At 43.8% G+C, this 18,268-nt stretch overlaps 1 protein-coding gene across 1 annotated transcript in view; it reads left to right on the forward strand.

Moving 5' to 3' along the window:
- Positions 1–253: 253 nt before the first annotated feature.
- The window catches only part of Ywhae (tyrosine 3-monooxygenase/tryptophan 5-monooxygenase activation protein epsilon), a 35,335-nt gene continuing 17,320 nt past the window's right edge, over positions 254–18,268 (forward strand). The window contains exon 1 of the mRNA XM_021212307.2: positions 254–458. Coding sequence (XP_021067966.1) covers positions 395–458 — 64 coding nt within the window. The 5' untranslated portion in view covers positions 254–394. The remainder of the gene's footprint in view (positions 459–18,268) is intronic.

The following is an 18,268-nucleotide window of genomic DNA, read 5'->3' on the forward strand; positions in this document are numbered from 1 at the left end:
GCCCGCGGTCGCCCCGCACAGGCTCCGGGCTAACTCCCCTCCCGCAGTCTAGGCCGACCTCTCTCCTCCAGCCGCTCCCGGGGCCGCTTTCCGTCGCAGTCGCAGTTCCCGCCGCGCCGCGGGGCCGCCCGCTGTGCCGACGGAGGAGGGGCGTCCGTCGCGCAGGTTCCAGCCTTTTCTGGCGCCGAACTCCGGGACCCGCCCCCCCCCGCCCCGCGCCAGTTGCCAGGGAGCGGTTGCCATAGAGCTGAGCAGTTGTCCGCGTGCGCAGGCGGAAGTCCCGGATTGAGGCGCCGCCATTTTTCCTGCTCGGACGCGGAGCGAGAAGCCGAGAGAGTCGGAGACGCTATCCGCTTCCATCCGTCGCGCAGACCCTGCCGGAGCCGCTGCCGCTATGGATGATCGGGAGGATCTGGTGTACCAGGCGAAGCTGGCAGAGCAGGCCGAGCGATACGACGGTGAGTCGGGGGGGCGTCGGGGGGCTGGGAGTCTCGGACCCTCCGCCGCCGCCCACAGAGGCCGGGAACCGGAGACAAAATGGCGGAGCCGTCTCGGAGCCCGGCTGGGGACGTGGGTCCGGAAGCGGGCGGTGGCCTGCGGGCTGCCGGCGCGGCGGGAGTCCCCGGGCCTAGCGCTTTGACCCCTCCGGTGTCCTTAGCTCGCAGGCGCTCGCCCGCCAGCAGGCCGGGGCGGAGGGTGGAGGAGTTGGTTGTAAAATGGCGGCCGGAGGGGGAGGGCGAGTCCCCGGGCGGGGGAGGGGGAGGGGATGGCGGGGGCCCGGCTCCCGGCGTGCGGCCCCCACGGGAGCCCTCGGGAGCCGCGGCGGGCTGTGGAGGGCACCCGGGTGGGGCGACGTGAGGAACGGTCGCGGTCGCTCGGGAGAGGGCGGCATCGAGGAGCTGTAGCGCTAGGCGCCTTTCGGGGAAATATGGCGGGTGGGGGCGGTGGCTTTTTCCCCTGAGGCCCAGTGTGGGGCGGCGGCCGTGGAGCCTCACAAAGGAGAAGCCTCTGGAACGGACCGCTTCTCGGGGCCGGCGGTGGAGGGGAGTCTTGTGGCGAGGGTGGAGTGTTTGGAAATCACTGCAGGTCGTCCTTGGGTGGAGGCGAGCTGAGATGCTGCGATTGGATTTCTTCCCTCAGGCCGACACACCTCGTAGTTGAGGGGTTTGGGGGGGCTTTTCAGCCTCGCTTTCTTACGGGGAGGTGCAGAACCTCACTCCTGCCCCATTTGTTCTTACCCAGGATCTCCTAAAGTTCCTGCGGGTTTTTTGTTTTTTGTTTTTTTTCCCCTTCTGTCCCCTTCCGTCACTAGCACGGAGTTCTGATGGCTAGAATACAGGAGACCAGGTTTGCCCAGGATTCCTCAGTACAGATTTCCCTTTGCAGGGTCAGTGCCTCAGTTTACCCGTTTGTAAAATTGACGACTTTACTATTCACACTCGGCATTATGAAGCGTGGAAAAGACCTGTTGAGAAACAGTCAATTCAGATAATGTTTAGTAGCACTTTTGGTTGACAGCCCAAGCTTGGGTGGAATGTATGTTCTTGCTTGGCTAGAGGAGTTTTACCTATTTCGAGCACTCAGTTGAGGCGTGGGGAGTTTGAATTAGGAATGTAGAAGATTGTAGTTTATCTGTTTATAATTTCATTGTTACATGATTGGGGCTCAAACCCAGGGTTGCATGCAGGCAAGACAAGTGTTCAAATACTGTGCTACACCGCAGCTCTGTTTTATCCATTTTATATGAATGGTTTTATACACACACACACACACACACACACACATTTCAATAGTTACTCTTTGTTAATTTGACACCCCCCCCCCAGGTGATGGAGCCTAGACCCTACTATATGCTAGATGAGTGCTCTCAACTGAGCTGCATCCTTAGCTTCTGCTAATTGGTGTCTAGTGACATATCTACTGTGTTTGTGTAGTGTAACTAGATACTTGAGTTAGGCAATAGGCCATTAAACTAGTATTTAAAAATGAAAAGTCACACACGTGGTTCCTGTGATTTAATTGCAGTGTAGCTCTGGCTGTTCTGAAACACTATGTAGACTGTACTGGTCTTGAACTCACAGAGATCCATCTGCCTCTGCCTCCCTGTGTGCTGAGGTTAAAGGCGTGCGTGAATACTAAGACAGGCTGGGTCCTGTGAACTCAGTGTTCTGGGAGTGGTAAGATGTGACATTAAGTGTTCCTCAATGTTTTCCCATGTTAAAACATTTGCTTCTCAAATGTTAGGTCAGACCCTTTTCCTTGAACGGCAGTTTCTCCTGTGGCAGCCTTTGTACCAGTCAGTAGTCTTTGCCAAAGTCACAGTCCCAGCATTTGGAAAGTAGAACAGCAGGCCTCCAAACCTCCAATTTAGGAAAGAGGCTGAACTACATTTTGTCTTGCAGATTTCAGTTTGTATTGAGTTGGGTGCTGGAGGAGATGGGATGGGGAATAGGAGTGCTGCTCCAGGTGAGCTTGTCTATCCCCTAGAGTCGGCTGTACTGGAGGGTCCCCCTCTCCATCCCAGAAGAGGTCCCCCCCTTAATCTGTGTCCTTGGGAGGAAGCATGAAATTAATTTGAAGACTGGTGATTTAGGCTTTATGTAAATATAATAACCCTCTTTCCCCCCCTAAAAGGAGGTATGAGGGGAAGCTTTCTAATTAGTTTCTAAAAGTCATTTTAAAAAGGGATTTGCAAGCATGATTGTAGCTTCCAAATAAATGACAATTTTTAAATCATACTCGGGGTTTGAAAGATGAGGATTTTTGAGCAAAGCTTGGCCTTGTTGGCTATTGAGTACAGGGTTCTAGAAAAGCCATGTGGTGTCTGTACACTTAATGAGGGAAGGAAATAGGAAGCACTCCTGTGATTTGGCCTAAAAGGAAATCAGTAGAAAGGGAGAGGAAGAAGGCAGTCACAGAAAGTGATCACTCCTCTACTGACTGGTAATTCATTCTTATTAGTGTAACAAAAATTGATTGTAGTCACTGATTATAGTAGTAACCACTTAGTAAATAAAATGCCAAGGGTAGTGAAAGAATGTATCGCAACCCTGAGTTTTAGGTACTATGTAAATGTTGGCTTTTAATTGCCTGCTTCTTGCTGCTGTTACAGGTTTCTCTTGTAGTTTGCATGCGGGGTGGAACCTGAAGTATCTTTTACTTTCCCCATAGGTAATAGAAAATAATTTATATAGATTATTTAACGGTCTTAGAAGAGGAGGTGAGAAGCTGTTTAAAGAACAGCTTTAGGACAGTTTAAAGCACTGTTTAGGAGTTTATATGGGAAAATTTACAGCTTGAGGCTAGGACTGTTCATTTTAATTGTTAGTATTCCCCCTCTCTCCCGCTCATTCATTCATTCATTCATTCATTGAGACAGGTTGCCTCTAAAGAGCTCACTGTAGTCAGGCTGGCCTCAAATTCAGAAACCCTCTTTCTGCCTTGTGATGCTGGGGAGTGCGGCAATATGCCCAGTTTAATTTAGTAATTTAACAAGCCAGTAATTTTTTTTTTCCTTTGAGACAGGGTTTCTCTCTGTAGCCCTGGCTGTCCTGGAACTCACTTTGTAGACCAGGCTGGCCTCGAACTCAGAAATCTGCCTGTCTCTGCCTCCCAGAGTGCTGGGATTAAAGGCGTGCACCACCACGCCCGGCTACAAGTCAGTAGTCTTAAGAAATAGGTTTTTGTATATTTGTAGCCATATCAATCAAGTTACCATAGTCAAATTATAACTTTTCATACATTTAAAACACATTAGTATAGAAAAGTTAAGGAAGTGGGGGCATAGCTAGTGATCTGCCATGGAACCATATCCAGCTATATTTTGAGACAAGGTCTCACTAATTTACCTAGGGTAGCCTTGAACTGGCCTTGAAATTACTACCCTCCAGTGACAGCCTCCCAAGCAGCTGAGTTTGGCCTGTCCAAAAAGGAGGTTTTTTTAACCCCCTATTTTCTGGGATGGGAGTGGTTAAATATGTAATACTTGACTTGTGTAGTGGTTCTGCTTTTGTCTTTCCTAAACTTCATCCTGCTTGGATTAGCTCAGTGGGGTCTAGAATGGTGGCACATTACTTTAAACTACACTTAGAAGACAAGGCAAGAGAATCTCAAGTTCCAGGCTAGCCTGAGTTATGATGAAACCCTGTCTGAAAAAGACAAATTAGCCAGGTGGGATGGCACATACCTTCAGTCTCTGCACTCAGGAAGCAGATGCAGGCAGATGTCTGAGTTCTAGGCTAGCTGCATATATTTTATCTTTTTTTTTTTTTAAAAAAAAGAAAAGAATTGGCTCTATGGGTGTGGCTTGTTGTTGAGGTCCCTTCTCCCTACCACTTGGGTTGTCACTCTGAATATTGAAATACCAGAAATTTGTCTGTTCTGAGTCATTGGCTTGAGAGCTGTTTTAAAACACCAAAATCTCATTACTAAACCATACTGTACTAGTTAGGGAATCACTCACTCACTCACAGACAGGGTCTCTGAATATTGGCCTGGAACTCAGGAGGCCCTCTTTTTCTGTGCCTCCCAAGTGCTGGGATTAAATGTGCTCACAGTTCTGTCTATCCCTGCCTTTGTTCGGAAGGGATGCTCTTTACAAGGTGGGTGGTACATACTGTAATCCCAGTGCGCAAAAGGACAAGAAGAACCTAGGATTTAAGGTTAACTGCATCTGTGTGTAGTGAATTTGAGGTTACATGACGCTGTCCCAAAATAAAGGGATACTATGCTTTACATTTTTGTACAGCATTGTACATGCTCTTTTGTGTTACACATTTGGGGATACTATGAGTTGATAAATCACTGTTATTTGAAGTGATTTTTACTACTGTGGATGTTCTCTAAGGATGCTCATTTTAAATTTCATTTGTATGATGTGTGTGCGTTTTTTGTTTGTTTAGATTTTTTATTTGACACGGTCTCACTTTGTAGCTCTGACTATCCTGGAACTCAGTCTGTAGATCAGGCTGGCCTTGAGCTCAGTTCCACCTTCCTCTGTATCCTTAGTGTTACAATCAAAGGTGTGCGTCACTATGCCTGGCTGTGCATGTGTGTGTTGTGCACTGTGGCACATGTGTGGAGGTCAAAGGACAACTGATGGAAAACTTTCCACTAAGTAGGTGCTGGAGCGTGAGCCGGTGGTCAGTCCCGACACAGGTGTCTTCACCTTTCTCTCAGGTCCTCTTTTTACTTTCTTCTTTTTTTTAAAAAACCTTCATTCAATTCAAATTACTCAGATGTATTTTCTTTGAGCAGTAGACTCTTTTTTTTTTTTCTTTTAAAGATTTATTTATTTATTATTATATGTAAGTACACTGTAGCTGTCTTCAGACACTCCAGAAGAGGGCATCAGATCTCATTACGGATGGTTGTGAGCCACTATGTGGCTGCTGGGATTTGAACTCAGGACATTCAGAAGAGCAGTCAGCGATCTTAACCACTGAGCCATCTCACCAGCCCCTCTTTTTACTTTCTTAATTAAGAATTGCTTTTATGCCGGGTGTGGTGGCGCACGCCTTTAATCCCAGCACTTGGGAGGCAGAGGCATGTGGATTTCTGAGTTCGATGCCAGCCTTGTCTACNAAGTGAGTTCCAGGACAGCCAGGACTATACAGAGAAACCCTGTCTCGAAAAACCAAAAAAAGAAAAAAAAAAAGAAAAAGAAAAAAAAAAGAGCTACTTTTATTTTCTGTATGAGGGTTTTGCCTTCCAGTATGTCTTTGTACCACCTGCATGAATGTCTGATGCCTGCAGAAGTCAGAAGAGGATGTTGGATCCCTGGAACTGGACTTACAGGTAGTGGTGAGCCATGACCGTGTGTGTGTGTGTGTGTGTGTGTGTGTGTGTGTGTGTGTGTGTGCGCGCGCGTGTGCGTGCGCGTGCGCGTGCGCGCGCCCGCGCTGGGAGTCAAACCTGGGTTTTCTGCAAGAACAAATGATCTTAACTACTGAGCCAACCTCTTCACCTAGTAGGGCACTACGGCTCATGACTAATTCTGGTAGGAGTTTGAGGCAGGAGGATGTAAATTTTGCAATTAAACCAGTCTTTGACTTAAAGTAGAAACAGGGCTTGAGTATGTTAACTAAGTGATGAGTTAGTGCTTGCTGAATCCGGGGAGGCACTGTGTTCATTCACTGTCTGGGGGAGTAAAAGCATAATAAGCACAGGCTTACAGGTCTTCTATAACAATGTTGACCAATAGAGTGTCACCTCTCTTTAACACTCAGAAAAGTTATTTTGGGGTAGTACAGTGATTAGGGTGCTGGTACAGATCTATAGACCCAGCATTCAGTGTATTCTCAGCCCTCAATAAAAACACATGTAATTGTCTAAGGAGATACAGAGTATGTGTATAGTATGCTTGTTTCTTTAATAGTTTTGAAACAGTTTTTTCTTTTAAGGGTTTATTCTTTGTGAAAGTGCACCATGTGCATACCTGGTGCCCTCGAAGGTCAAAAGAGTCTGTCCCACCAACTAAAACTGGAGTTATAGGTGGTTATTAGCTACCATGTGCTGGGAGCTCAAATCTGGGCTTCTGCAAGAACAGCAAGTGCTCTTAATCTCTGAGCCATCTGTCCAGCCCCATAGGTTTTTTTTTTGTGTTGTTGTTGCTTTTTGTTCTTTTGAGAATGGGTCTTGAGTGAAGGCAGCAGCACCACACCAGGCTAGGTAGCAGTAGCTTTTTTGTACTTGTTTTTTTCGAGACAGGGTTTCTCTGTATAGCCCTGGCTGTCCTGGAACTCACTTTGTAGACCAGGCTGGCCTTGAACTCAGAAATCCGCCTGCCTATGCCTCCCAAGAGCTGGGATTAAAGGCGTGCGCCACCATCGCCCTGCTTAGGTAGCAGTATCTTGATGCTTAATGATGTCTCTAGATCTCCAGAGCCTATTGATGCTTATGGTTTATCTGAAGGTAAAGTATCTTAGCATTTTTCTATAGAAACCTGGTCTTTATTTCAAAGTTCCATCTCAAGGCAATAATGAATGAGGGTTTATTTGGCCTGCTTGCATTCAGGGTCCATGATATCCCTCTTCCCCCTTGTCAATGAAGACATATTTCCCCCTTTCCCCCTTGTAAAGGAGGTTCACTGTTGTTCAACCTAGGCTCAAACTTGACCTTATCTTAGCATCCTGAGCAATAGGTTACTGGAAGGCTGTACCAAGCAAAGTTCTTGTCTTTCTTTAAAGCCCTAGTTGAGGCTGAGAATGGTAGTATATCCTTTAATCCCAGCACTTTTGAAGCAGAGGCAGGGGGAACTCCTTATTGAGGCCAGCCTGATCCATAGTTCCAGGCCAACCAGGGCTTAAACATAGGCCTCTGGCCTCCTTGGTATATTCACAGTGTACATTCAATTCATCAATTAAAATCTTAAAAACTAAACAAAAAACTACCCTTGATAATATCAGTGTATCTGGGCTGTGGCTAATGTCACACTATTAATACAGAGTATTTCTAAAATACCCCCCATTCTTTCATTTATATAAATGTCCTTAAATATCATGTGAAACATTTTTGGCGGGGCACTTGTAGGCATGTAATTAGTATTTCAGATAGCCCAGATAACTGTAAAGTAGAATCTATCAGCGGGTAGTGAGCAGCAGCACCACAATGTGGCTAGTTTGCTACAGTTAAGTACTGTTATATCCAATTTGGTGGGTGGAGTTGCCCACATAACCTTTATAGACTGAGCTCATACTGTAACCAAACACTTATCAAGGCCTATTGGAACAGTTCCAGGGGCTTATTTAAGCTCACTAAATAGAAGCAGGTTACGACAAAGGGGTCTTCAAAATTTATCATGAAATCTAGAAGTTGGCATGAACTTGCCATTTGATATTACCAGTTTTCATATGTGTGTGTGTGTGTGTGTGTGTGTGTGTGTGTGTTTTGGAGATAGAACTCAAGTCCATACATTTGTACCTTAGGTACTTGATGAACTAAGCTGACTTCCCAGTCCGTTTTTATGTCTTTTTTATTTTTGATGATGACAGGGGGTCTCTGTATTCTTGGCTGGCCTGCAACTTGCTTTGTAGTCTTGGGTAGCTTCAAACTTGAGTTATTCTGTCACTTAGCCTCAAGCAGTGGAAAATGACACGTATTCCACCATACCCAGCTAGTTTCTCTTTAAGACAGGGTCTTACTGTGTACCCCTGGCTGGCCTTCAGTTCACAGCTCCATCTGTCTCTGCTGTCATCTGCCACTATGCCTGGCCTAATTTTTATTTTGAGACATGGGTCTTGTTTCCAGGCATATGCTACCATACCCAGGTTAGCTTCCTCACTTAAAATTTCCTAAGCTTTGTTCTCCCACCACAGATATTGTAGATCTATGTCCTAAGAACTTTGGCTTTCTTCAGATTTTTTGCATTTGGTAGAAAATAAAATAGACCAAAGGGAAATTGAAGCTCTGGAAGCTGTCTCACTCTTTAAGTGGGGATGGGAAAAGTCAGGGATATGGTAGCTGATGAAAATAGAGCTAGCTGGTATGTCTAGCTCTATTATGGTATTAGAGTCAAATATGCTGTTTTATTTTGTCAGCTTTGAGCTGGTTAGAGTTGGCAGCAGTACCCTAAGTTCAGAACTTTGCCCATAAACATTTGTGGAGTTGTACTATGCTGTCAAAAACACCAGATTTTGGGCCTGGAGAGTTGGTTTAGCAGCTAAGAGCATTGACTGCTCTTCTAGAAGACTTGGGTTCAATTCTTAGCAACCACATGGCAACTCATATCTGTAACTCCAATTCCAAGGCTCTGGCACCCTCACACAGACATACATGCAGGCAAAATATAAATGATCATGGATATAATTAACAAACCATTAGATTTTATGTAGAAAACATTAGAAAACATAATTACCATGATGTTCCTTATCTTTTTTCCTCCTCTTCCTCATCTCCCTCTCTTCCTCTATTTTGAGGATTGAACCCAGGACCTTCACATATGGCTACATACTCTGGCTCAGCCATTAAAGGCTAGGCTGACAGCTGATCATCAACATGTTTCCTGGTTTATGACCTTGAAATTTAACCTTTTAAAATTACATTAATTTTTGTAGAAATGGGCATGTGTATCAGAGTGTAGCGGTCAGGGGACTTCTCTTTGTTCTCTTTTATCTTGTTGTTTCTAGAGCTCATATCTTTTACCACGACCTCCCCCCCCCCCCCCGAGCCCAGGATGACATTGAACTCAAGTTATCCTCCTTCCGATCACCATGTCTGACTGGAATTATTAGTTTTGGTATGTGTAAAGAGTCAGTCTGAAGCTGTGTGTGTGGTGGTGCAGTCTTTACAGCCTAACACCCAGGAGGCAGACACAGGCAGACTTTTGGGTTTAAGATCAGCTTGGTTTTCGGGGCTGGTGAGATGGCTCAGTGGGTGAGGGCACCCGACTGCTCTTCCAAAGGTTCAGAGTTCAAGTCCCAGCAACTACATGGTGGCTCATAACCACCTGTAATAAATAAATAAATAAATCTTAAAAAAAAAAAAAAGATCAGCTTGGTTTTCATAGTGAATTGGAGAACAGCCAGAATTACACAGAGAGACCTTGTCCCTAATTACTGACAGTGGTCTCTGTTCTGTGCAGGGTAATAGAATGGCAGGGTAATGTGTTCCCTGTTGGTTCTCCTAGTTGGTAGTGACATAAGATGCCACTCTACTAACAAAACCTTGGTAGTGTTTGCCTAGCTGATTCCCTGCACCATATAAAATGGGCATGGTAGCACATACTTGTAATTCCAGCACTCAGGCAGGAGGATAATCACTCCTACATAGTAAGTTAAAGGCAGGCCAGCCTGAGATTGACTGACTCAAAAACAAACCCATCATCACCACCACCACAACAATGAAAAAAACCCAGAAAGAACCCCAAAACAAAAAGACAGTCATTTTCAGCCAGTCATGTTGCACTATACCTGTAATTCTTGCATTTGTGATGTTTAGGCTGGAGAATTCTGAACTGAAGGCCAGCCTGGGCTACATAGATAGTAGCTTATCAAACTCTGTCTTAAAAGACAGCTCTTGACTACCATAATACATCTTTAAAATAACTTAATTCTCTGTTTCCTAAGTACCATTTTTTTTTTGGGGGGGGGTGGTTGAGACAGGGTTTCTCTGTGTATCCCTGGCTGTCCTGGAACTCACTCTGTAGACCAGGCTGGCCTCGAATTCAAATCCGCCTGCCTCTGCCTCCCGAGTCCTGGGATTAAAGACGTGCGCCATGCTTCTGTCATGCTTCAACACGGTTTGGCTGATGGCACATGCCTTTAATCAGAACACTTTGGAATTAGAGATTGGGGGAATCTCTAGGTTGGAGGGCAGCCTGGTTTAAATAAACAGCAAGTGCTAGGCCTGCTGGGGCTGCATAGTGAGACCTGACCTCAAGAAAAAAAGAAATGACCCTACAAACCAGGCACCACTCATTTTCCAGATAAATATTAAATGAAGACTAGGCTGGGGACATGGCTCAGCAGCTAAGAATGTTTGTTGCTCTTGTAGAGGGTCCAGGCTTGGTTCCCAGCATCCATGAAGCAACTCACAGCTGCCTGCTAGTCCAGTTGTAGGGAGTCTGACATTCTCTTCTGGTCTCCACAGACACCTCCATGTATTGGGTGCACATACATACATCGAAGAATACATACAGTAAATAAGTATTTTAAAAACCATACACTTAAAACCAAAAAATAAAGAGTTAAGTGAGGACAAATTACTGTATTTAGTCAGATATGTTGTTACTTCTACTTCACACTTGATGTTTGTGCAGTATTGTAAATATCAGTCCTTTCCTTCCCCCTTCTCTCTTCTCAAGACAAGGTCTCATGGAGCACACCCAGGCTATTCTTGAACTTGCTTTGTAACCTAGTAAGCCTTGTACTGCTGGTCCTCTCACTGAAACTCTATTCTTAAGGTTTTAATTTTATAATGTGGAAATTGCTTTGGGGGCCTGGGGAGATAGCTCAGTCAAGTGCTTGTCATACAATCACAGACACTGAGTTTAAATCCCAGCATCCAGTTAAAAACTCTGTTGTTGCTTGTCATTCCAGCATGTTTGTAACCCTCTCTTGGGAGGCAGGGACTTATGAATCCCTGGGGCTCCCTAACCAGTTGTCATAGCCTAATTGTTGAACCTTAACGACTTAGAGAAGTTGTTTTAAAAAAAACCAAGGTGGAGCTGGGTGGTAGTGCATGCCTTTGGGAGGCAGAGGCAGGCAGATCTCTGAATTCAAGGCTAACCTGGTCTACAGAGTAAGTTCCTGGATAGACAGGGCTACACAGAAAAACTGTCTAGAAAACCAAAAAAAAAAAAAAAATTAAACATTTTCCTTACTTTTTTGTGAATATGTGTATGATGAATACTCTCACAATAATTATGATGAACATAGGAAACTCAGGACAGCTTGCAGAAGGTCTTTCCTTCTTCCATGTGAGCCAAGTAAGCCCTACTGTGTTTTGAAATGAGATCTTACTGTTACTTAGGCTTCATTGGGAGGGGGCACTCAAGTTGTCTTCCCTCAGCCTCTCCAGTAGCTAGAACTTTAGGGATGAAGATGCTACACTGTGCCTGGATGAAGTTTTGTTTTGTGTATCTACCTAAATCAATATTTTAGCTACAGGGTTGGGGACACAGCTCCTACTGTGTAGCCCAGCTTGAATTTATTTTCTTCCTCCTTCCTCTTCCTCTTCCTCTTCCTCTTCCTCTTCCTCTTCCTCTTCCTCTTCCTCTTCTCTCCTCTTCTCGGACCTGCTAATTCTGATACCTCTGCCTCACTTGTACTATTATGAGCATGTTGGCTGAACTTAAAGCTTTATAAAAGCTGACTCAGGAGGTGGAGGCAAAGGGTCAAGAATCAGTGTCATCCTTGGCTGCATAGAACATTCTAAGCTACCCAGCACCTGACTCAAAAATAAACAAATGGGCCGGGCAGTGGTAGTATATACCTTTAATCCCAGCACTTGGGAGGCGGAGGCAGGCAGATTTCTCAGTTCGAGGCCAGCCTGGTCTACAGAGTGAGTTCCAGGATGGCCAGGGCTACATAGAGAAACCCTGTCTCGAAAAACCAAAAAAAGGGGGGAAAAATAAATAAACAAATGGACTGGAAAGGTGGCTCTGTAGTTAAGAGCACTTAATGCTTTTGTGGAAGATCCAGAATTGATATCCAGCACTCTTGTAGAGGCTTACAACCATCTATACCTTCATTTGCAGGGTATCCTGGGCCCTCTTGGGAACTCATCCTTCGGTACTAGGCATGCTTGTAACCCTAGCACTTTGTAGGTGCAAGAGGCCAGTTTCTACTATATAGCAGAATTCAAAGCTAGCCCAAGTTATCCAACAACATCTCAACAGATACATGACTAGAATTAAGTTCCAGGAACTTAATTGAATTCTCATAGCTATATTATGGGGTGTGTGTGTGTGTGTGTGTGTACCACTTGTGCCTTGTATCTTTGGAGGTCAGAAGATTCTTAGGACCCCTTGAAGTTAGGGAATGTCTGAGCTGCCATGTGGGTGCTGGGAACTGAACCTGAGAGTCCTTTGCAAGAACAACTGCTCTTAATTTCTGTATCACTTCTCCAGCCCTTCTTTGCAATAGATAGCTTTGGTATGTAGTTTTGAGATGTGTGAACAGGTGATCAGAGGTTATAGAATCTTCCTCCTTTCTTGGTGATTGATAACCATGCCCTCTCTCACTGTCCCCCCACCCCACCCCCCAGGGTTTCTCTGTGTAGTCCTGGCTGTCTTGAAACTCACTTTAGACCATGCTGGCCTCAAATTCAGAGATCCACATGCCTCTACCTTACTGCTGGGCTGTGTTGAGTTTTTCTTAATGACCCTGACTTAACCTTCATTTCAGAATGCCCGCCAATATTTTTCTTAGCCTGTTTTGTTTAACATTTTATCTTTTCATATCACAAATGACATAAATAATGATCTTTCAAATTTCTTTCCTTCATCTGAAGACCTAGAATGAAATGTTGGTTATTAGTGATAGTGTTTAGCTATTTATTTTACCTTTGTATGTCTTAGTATACAGATGAGGAAATATTTGACAGCTATTTGAGGGTAGCTGCCAGCAAGTCAGGATTAGCAAATGAAAAAGCTTACTAAAATAGATGCTGTATGCACACAATGTTTTCATAACAGCATTCAGCAATTCAGTATATCAAGAGAATTTAAACTTTACTTTCGTGTATGCACTGTGTGTGTCCATAAGGCCAGAAGAGGGTGGTGTTGGATCTTCTGAAGCTGAAATTACTGGCACTTGTAAGCTGCTTGATGTGGGTGCTGGGAACAGAACTCTGGAAGAGCAGGGAATGCTTCTTAACCACAGACCTGTTCTCCAGTTTTACTAAGAGTAAGAGTAGTATTTAAGAATACTTTGATGTTTTACCCTAAAGAAAATGGTCAAGACCCATTGTTTCTCAGATACTTGATTAAATTAACATCACTTATTAAACTCTGGGATTTGATCTGCATCTAAACTTATTTTATTTTTGGATATGCAGTTGATTGTACCAGGTGACTTTTTACCCTTTTGGTGACTGTAAGCTGGTGATCTTCCTTTTGAGACTGTCTCCTGGAGCACAGGCTGCACTTAAGTCCTCTTACTCCATTTGCTAATATCGGAGGGATTTCAGCTGTGTATATACTATCACACCCAGCTGCTTTAGCCTCTGGAATTTTTCTTCAGAACCAGCTATTTGTTTTTATTTTGTATACCTTACAGATTTTATACTATTTTTCTCTTCACTGTAGCTGGTTGATGCCCATCATTCTTTGTGTTTGCCTCTACATTTCTGTTTGTTGATAGTTTCTAAATTCCTTCCTACCTGACCTTCTAAACATGTTTTTATTTGTGAGACAGGCTCTTGCTATAGCCTTGACTGGATCCATCTGCTTCTGTCTACTTCTGGGATTAAAGGCATGTGCTACCATGCCCAGCCCCCAGTTTTGTTTTTTCAGTTTTTGTTTTTCCAGACATGGTTTATATGTGTTAACAGTCCTGGCTGTCCTGGAACTTATCCTGTAGACCAGGCTGGCCTCGAATGTTTTCCAGTTTTTAAAAACCCATTTTTCGGGGGCTGGTGAGATGGCTCAGTGGGTAAGAGCACCCGACTGCTCTTCTGAAGGTCCAGAGTTCAAATCCCAGCAACCACATGGTGGCTCATAACCATCCCTAACAAGATCTGACTCCCACTTCTGGAATGTCTGAAGACAGCTACAATATACTTACATATAATAAATAAATCTTTATAAAAAAAACAACCCATTTTTCTAATTTTTTTGAGATGGCATCAATTTTTTTAGTCCTGGCTGTTCTGGAATTTATGGAGTAGCCCAGACTGTCTTTGAACTCATGTTAATCTTTCTGCTTTAGTTTCATAATGTTGGGGTTAAAGGCATGGCTTTATCATACACTTTTCGGTCAGTGGGTATTAATTTTTTTTTAATTATTTAGCTGGGCATGGTGGCACATGCCTTTAATCCCAGCACTTGAGGGGAGGGGGCAGAGGCAGGCAGATTTCTGAGTTCGAGGCCAACCTGGTCTACAGAGTGAGTTCCAGGATAGCCAAGGCTACACAGAGAAACCTTGTCCTGAAAAACCAAAAACAAAAAACCAAAAAACAAAGAAACAGAAAAACAAAAATACAAAAAGAATTATTTATTTTATGTATGAGTACACTGTTTGCTGTCTTTAGACACAACAGAAGAGGGCGTCTGATCCCGTTACAGGTGGTTGTGAGCTACCATGTGGTTACTGGGAATTGAACTCAGGACCTCTGGAAGAGTAGTCAGTGCTCTTAACCGCTAAGCCATCTCCCCAGACCTAGTTTCTATTTATTAAAATGATTTTTTTTTTTTTTTTGTATGTGTGTGCACGTGTGGCTACTGTTGTGCCATAATGTCATGTAGAGATCAGAGGACACCTCGTGGGAATCAGTTTATTATCATGGGTACCTTGCCAAAGCAGGTTTTGTTGTTGTTGTTTTTTAAATATTATTTATGTGTATACAGGTGACCAAGGAGCTCAGATGGGTATTGGATTCCCTGGAGCTGTGGTTACAGGTAGTTGTGAGCTGCCCAATCTGTAAGAATAATCTGCTCTTAACCTTTGAGCTTTCTTCCAGTTTTTTTTTTTTTTTTTAAAGATACGATTTCATGTAGCTCAAGCTGACATCAAATGCCCTCTAGCTGGAGGTAACATTGAACTGATCCACCTGCACCTACAGTCTCAAGTCTTGGACTTACAGGTACAGCACCATGTCAGCTATCGAGCAGTGTAGTTAGGAAGGAAAAGTAGCTGAAAACAAGAATGGTGGGACTAAAGTTGTAGCCCAGGTGGTAGAGTGCTTGCCTGACAAGCATGAAACTGTTCAATTTCCAGGACTGCATAAACCCAGCAGAGAGCTGTGTGCACTCAGGAGGATCAGTGGTCATCCATCATAGTGCAAAATGAGTTTGAGGCCAGCCTGGCAGCATGAGACCTTGTCTCAACAAAAGAAGACCACAGGAAGGGAATGAGGATGTTAAGTCAGAAGCTCTTTTCTGTTTATCATCAGAGGTACTGATACAGGGCTTGTGCACTGGACCTCAGCATAGTGAGTACAAAGAGCGTTGTTACACCTAACTACTTCTTTTTTTGTTTGTTTTTGTTTTTGTTTTTCGAGACAGGGTTTCTCTGAATAGCCCTGGCTGTCCTGGAACTCACTTTGTAGACTAGGCTGGCCTCAAACTTGGAAATCCACCTGTCTCTGCCTCCAGAGTGCTAGGATCAAAGGCGTGTACCACCACACCCAGCTCTATACCTAATTTCTAAGGGTTGCATTTAGCAGGCACATTGTCAATGCTCAGAACGCTTCCTATGGTGGGAACCTGTAGAGTCTTTCCTACTTTAGCCTGAATTTACCAGTTGATTGATTATTACGTTCCTGCCTTTATTTATTTTTTAAAGATTTATTTATCTGATCATCTTTGTGCCAGCATTGAAGTGGTGGGATAATTCAGGTTGCATTTCTCTTTTTTTTTTTTTTTTTAAAAAAAAAATGTATTCATTTACTTTATGTATGTTAGCACACTGTAGCTGCATCAGAACAGAGCATCAGATCCCATTACAGATGGTTGTGAGCCACCAGGGTTAAACTCAGGGCCTGAAAGAGCAGACAGTGCTCCTAACCACTGAGCCATCTCTCCAGTGCTCAGACTGCATTTTTTTATTAGATATTTTCTTCATTTACATTTCAAATGGTATCCCCAAAGCCCCCTATACCCTCCCCCGCCCTGCTCCCCAACTTACCCACTCCCGCTTCCTGGCAGGTTGCATTTTTTTTGTTAAAATTTATTACTATTTTATGTGTACAGATGTTTTGCCTGCGTATCTATACACCATATCTGTGTCTGCTGTGAGCTGCCAGGGCGTACTAGGAATTGAACTCTGGTCCTCTGGAAGAACAGCCAGTGCTTTTGATTTCTGAGCCATCTCTCCAGACCTTGGATTTCTTTTGTGTGTTTTATGATATAGGAGGTACAGGATGCTTTAGGTGAAAAAAAAACGGTTGCTTTATCTCTGTCCTAGATATTAACAGCAGCATGACCTCTTCACTTAGAAGACTGGTTTTAAAAGTCAAGCTGCCTGTGGTGGTGCATACTTCTATCTATTTCCAGCATTTGGGAGGTGAAGAGAGCAAGAATGAGGAGTTGGAAGCCTGCCTAGGGGAACATAAGACCTTTTTGCAATCAACAGCATAAAACTCCATAAAGCTTAGTATTGTTATTAAATTATTGATGAGTTTACCATATTTAGTAATAGTTCTAATTTTGCCTAACTGATCATTGTATTGGTTTCTCTCAGTTTGTATGAATTTCATGGAATTATTTGAAAGCAACTCAACAACACCTGGGGGCTTAGTAACTTCCTATAAAATCCATTTGAAGGCTGCTGCTCATGTGGATCTCTCAGCAAACATTTTCTAATTACTCCTTAAAGGCTCACATTGTATGAATGCCTTACTTTGTACTAACATTTACATGCCTCCTCATTCATACAGTCAACATAGTTGAACTTTTGTGTGTAACTGGAGTGTGTGTGGTATAAATCAAGCTCTGACCTTCAGAGGCTAGTTTGGTCATCCATCCTCAGTATGCCAGGCAAAATGAGATTTTTTTTTAGCCCCCAGATTCATATTGGGAAAAGGGACATGTAGTGTCCAGTGACCTCAAGACCACCCCCTTTGAAGTACTGATAGGCATTTATAAATAGAGGAAGAATTAGGGTAAGGCACAACCTGATGGGGTGTGGTCTGGTTGAGCTTTGTCTTGGTTGTGGTTTGCAAAGTGGTGTGGAGCAATCCTTATCTCATCATCAAGGGGCTCAGACTGGTTTATACAAAGTGATTGTTGGCTATATTACAGGGTGCTCTCATTTGGTTTGGAGGCTTGAGGGGGTGTTCTGAGGTTTTGTTTTCCCTGATTTCCAAGGTGAATGCAGATTAAGGACAGTTACTTAATCCTTGCTTTCTTTCAAGTGAAGGAGACATACTGATGGACAAAGTCAGGCTTTCATCCTGGTTTTAGTTTCTTTGTATGTGCTTGCAAGCATAAATAAGGTGTGGATGTGTATGTGCACGTGTGCGTGGAGATGTCAGACAACTTCGTGGAGTCAGTTCTGGGCTTCTACCACCTTTACCATGGCTTCTAGAGATCAGGTTGTCAGGCATCTATGGCAAGTGCCTTTACCCAAGGAGCTAGCTTACCAGTCCTCATCCCGATTGTAGTTACTATCTAATAGGTTCAAGTGAGTACAGGAGCTTTTTTTGAAAAGCATGTAAGTTCCTTTTTCAAGTAGATACATTATTATTTACCATTAATCATAGAAATTACAAAAAATTCTATTTAAAGTTATATTAATGTTCTGTCTCTGCTTTGGATTTTTGTTTTGTTTTGTCTTTTTGAGACAGCGCTTTTCTGCATAGCCAGCCTTGGATGTCCTGGAATTTTGGTCGCATCTGCTGCAAAGATTTCATGAAATGTTAGACATGTTGAGTGAAGAGTTTTATGTTAATAGGTTAGTGGGAGTCCTTGAATATTGGTCCAGAATTGGATCAGGCAGCTTTTGTGCTAAACTCTGAGGAACACTGATTAGGGTTATGCTTCCATTGGTGATATTAAAAGAATAATGAGCCAGGCGTGGTGGTGCACGCCTTTAATCCCAGCACTTGGGAGGCAGAGGCAGGTGGATTTCTGAGTTCAGGGCCAGCCTGGTCTACAAAGTGAGTTCCA

Source organism: Mus pahari, chromosome 14 (assembly GCF_900095145.1).
Source record: "Mus pahari chromosome 14, PAHARI_EIJ_v1.1, whole genome shotgun sequence".
Classification (NCBI taxonomy): domain Eukaryota; kingdom Metazoa; phylum Chordata; class Mammalia; order Rodentia; family Muridae; genus Mus; species Mus pahari.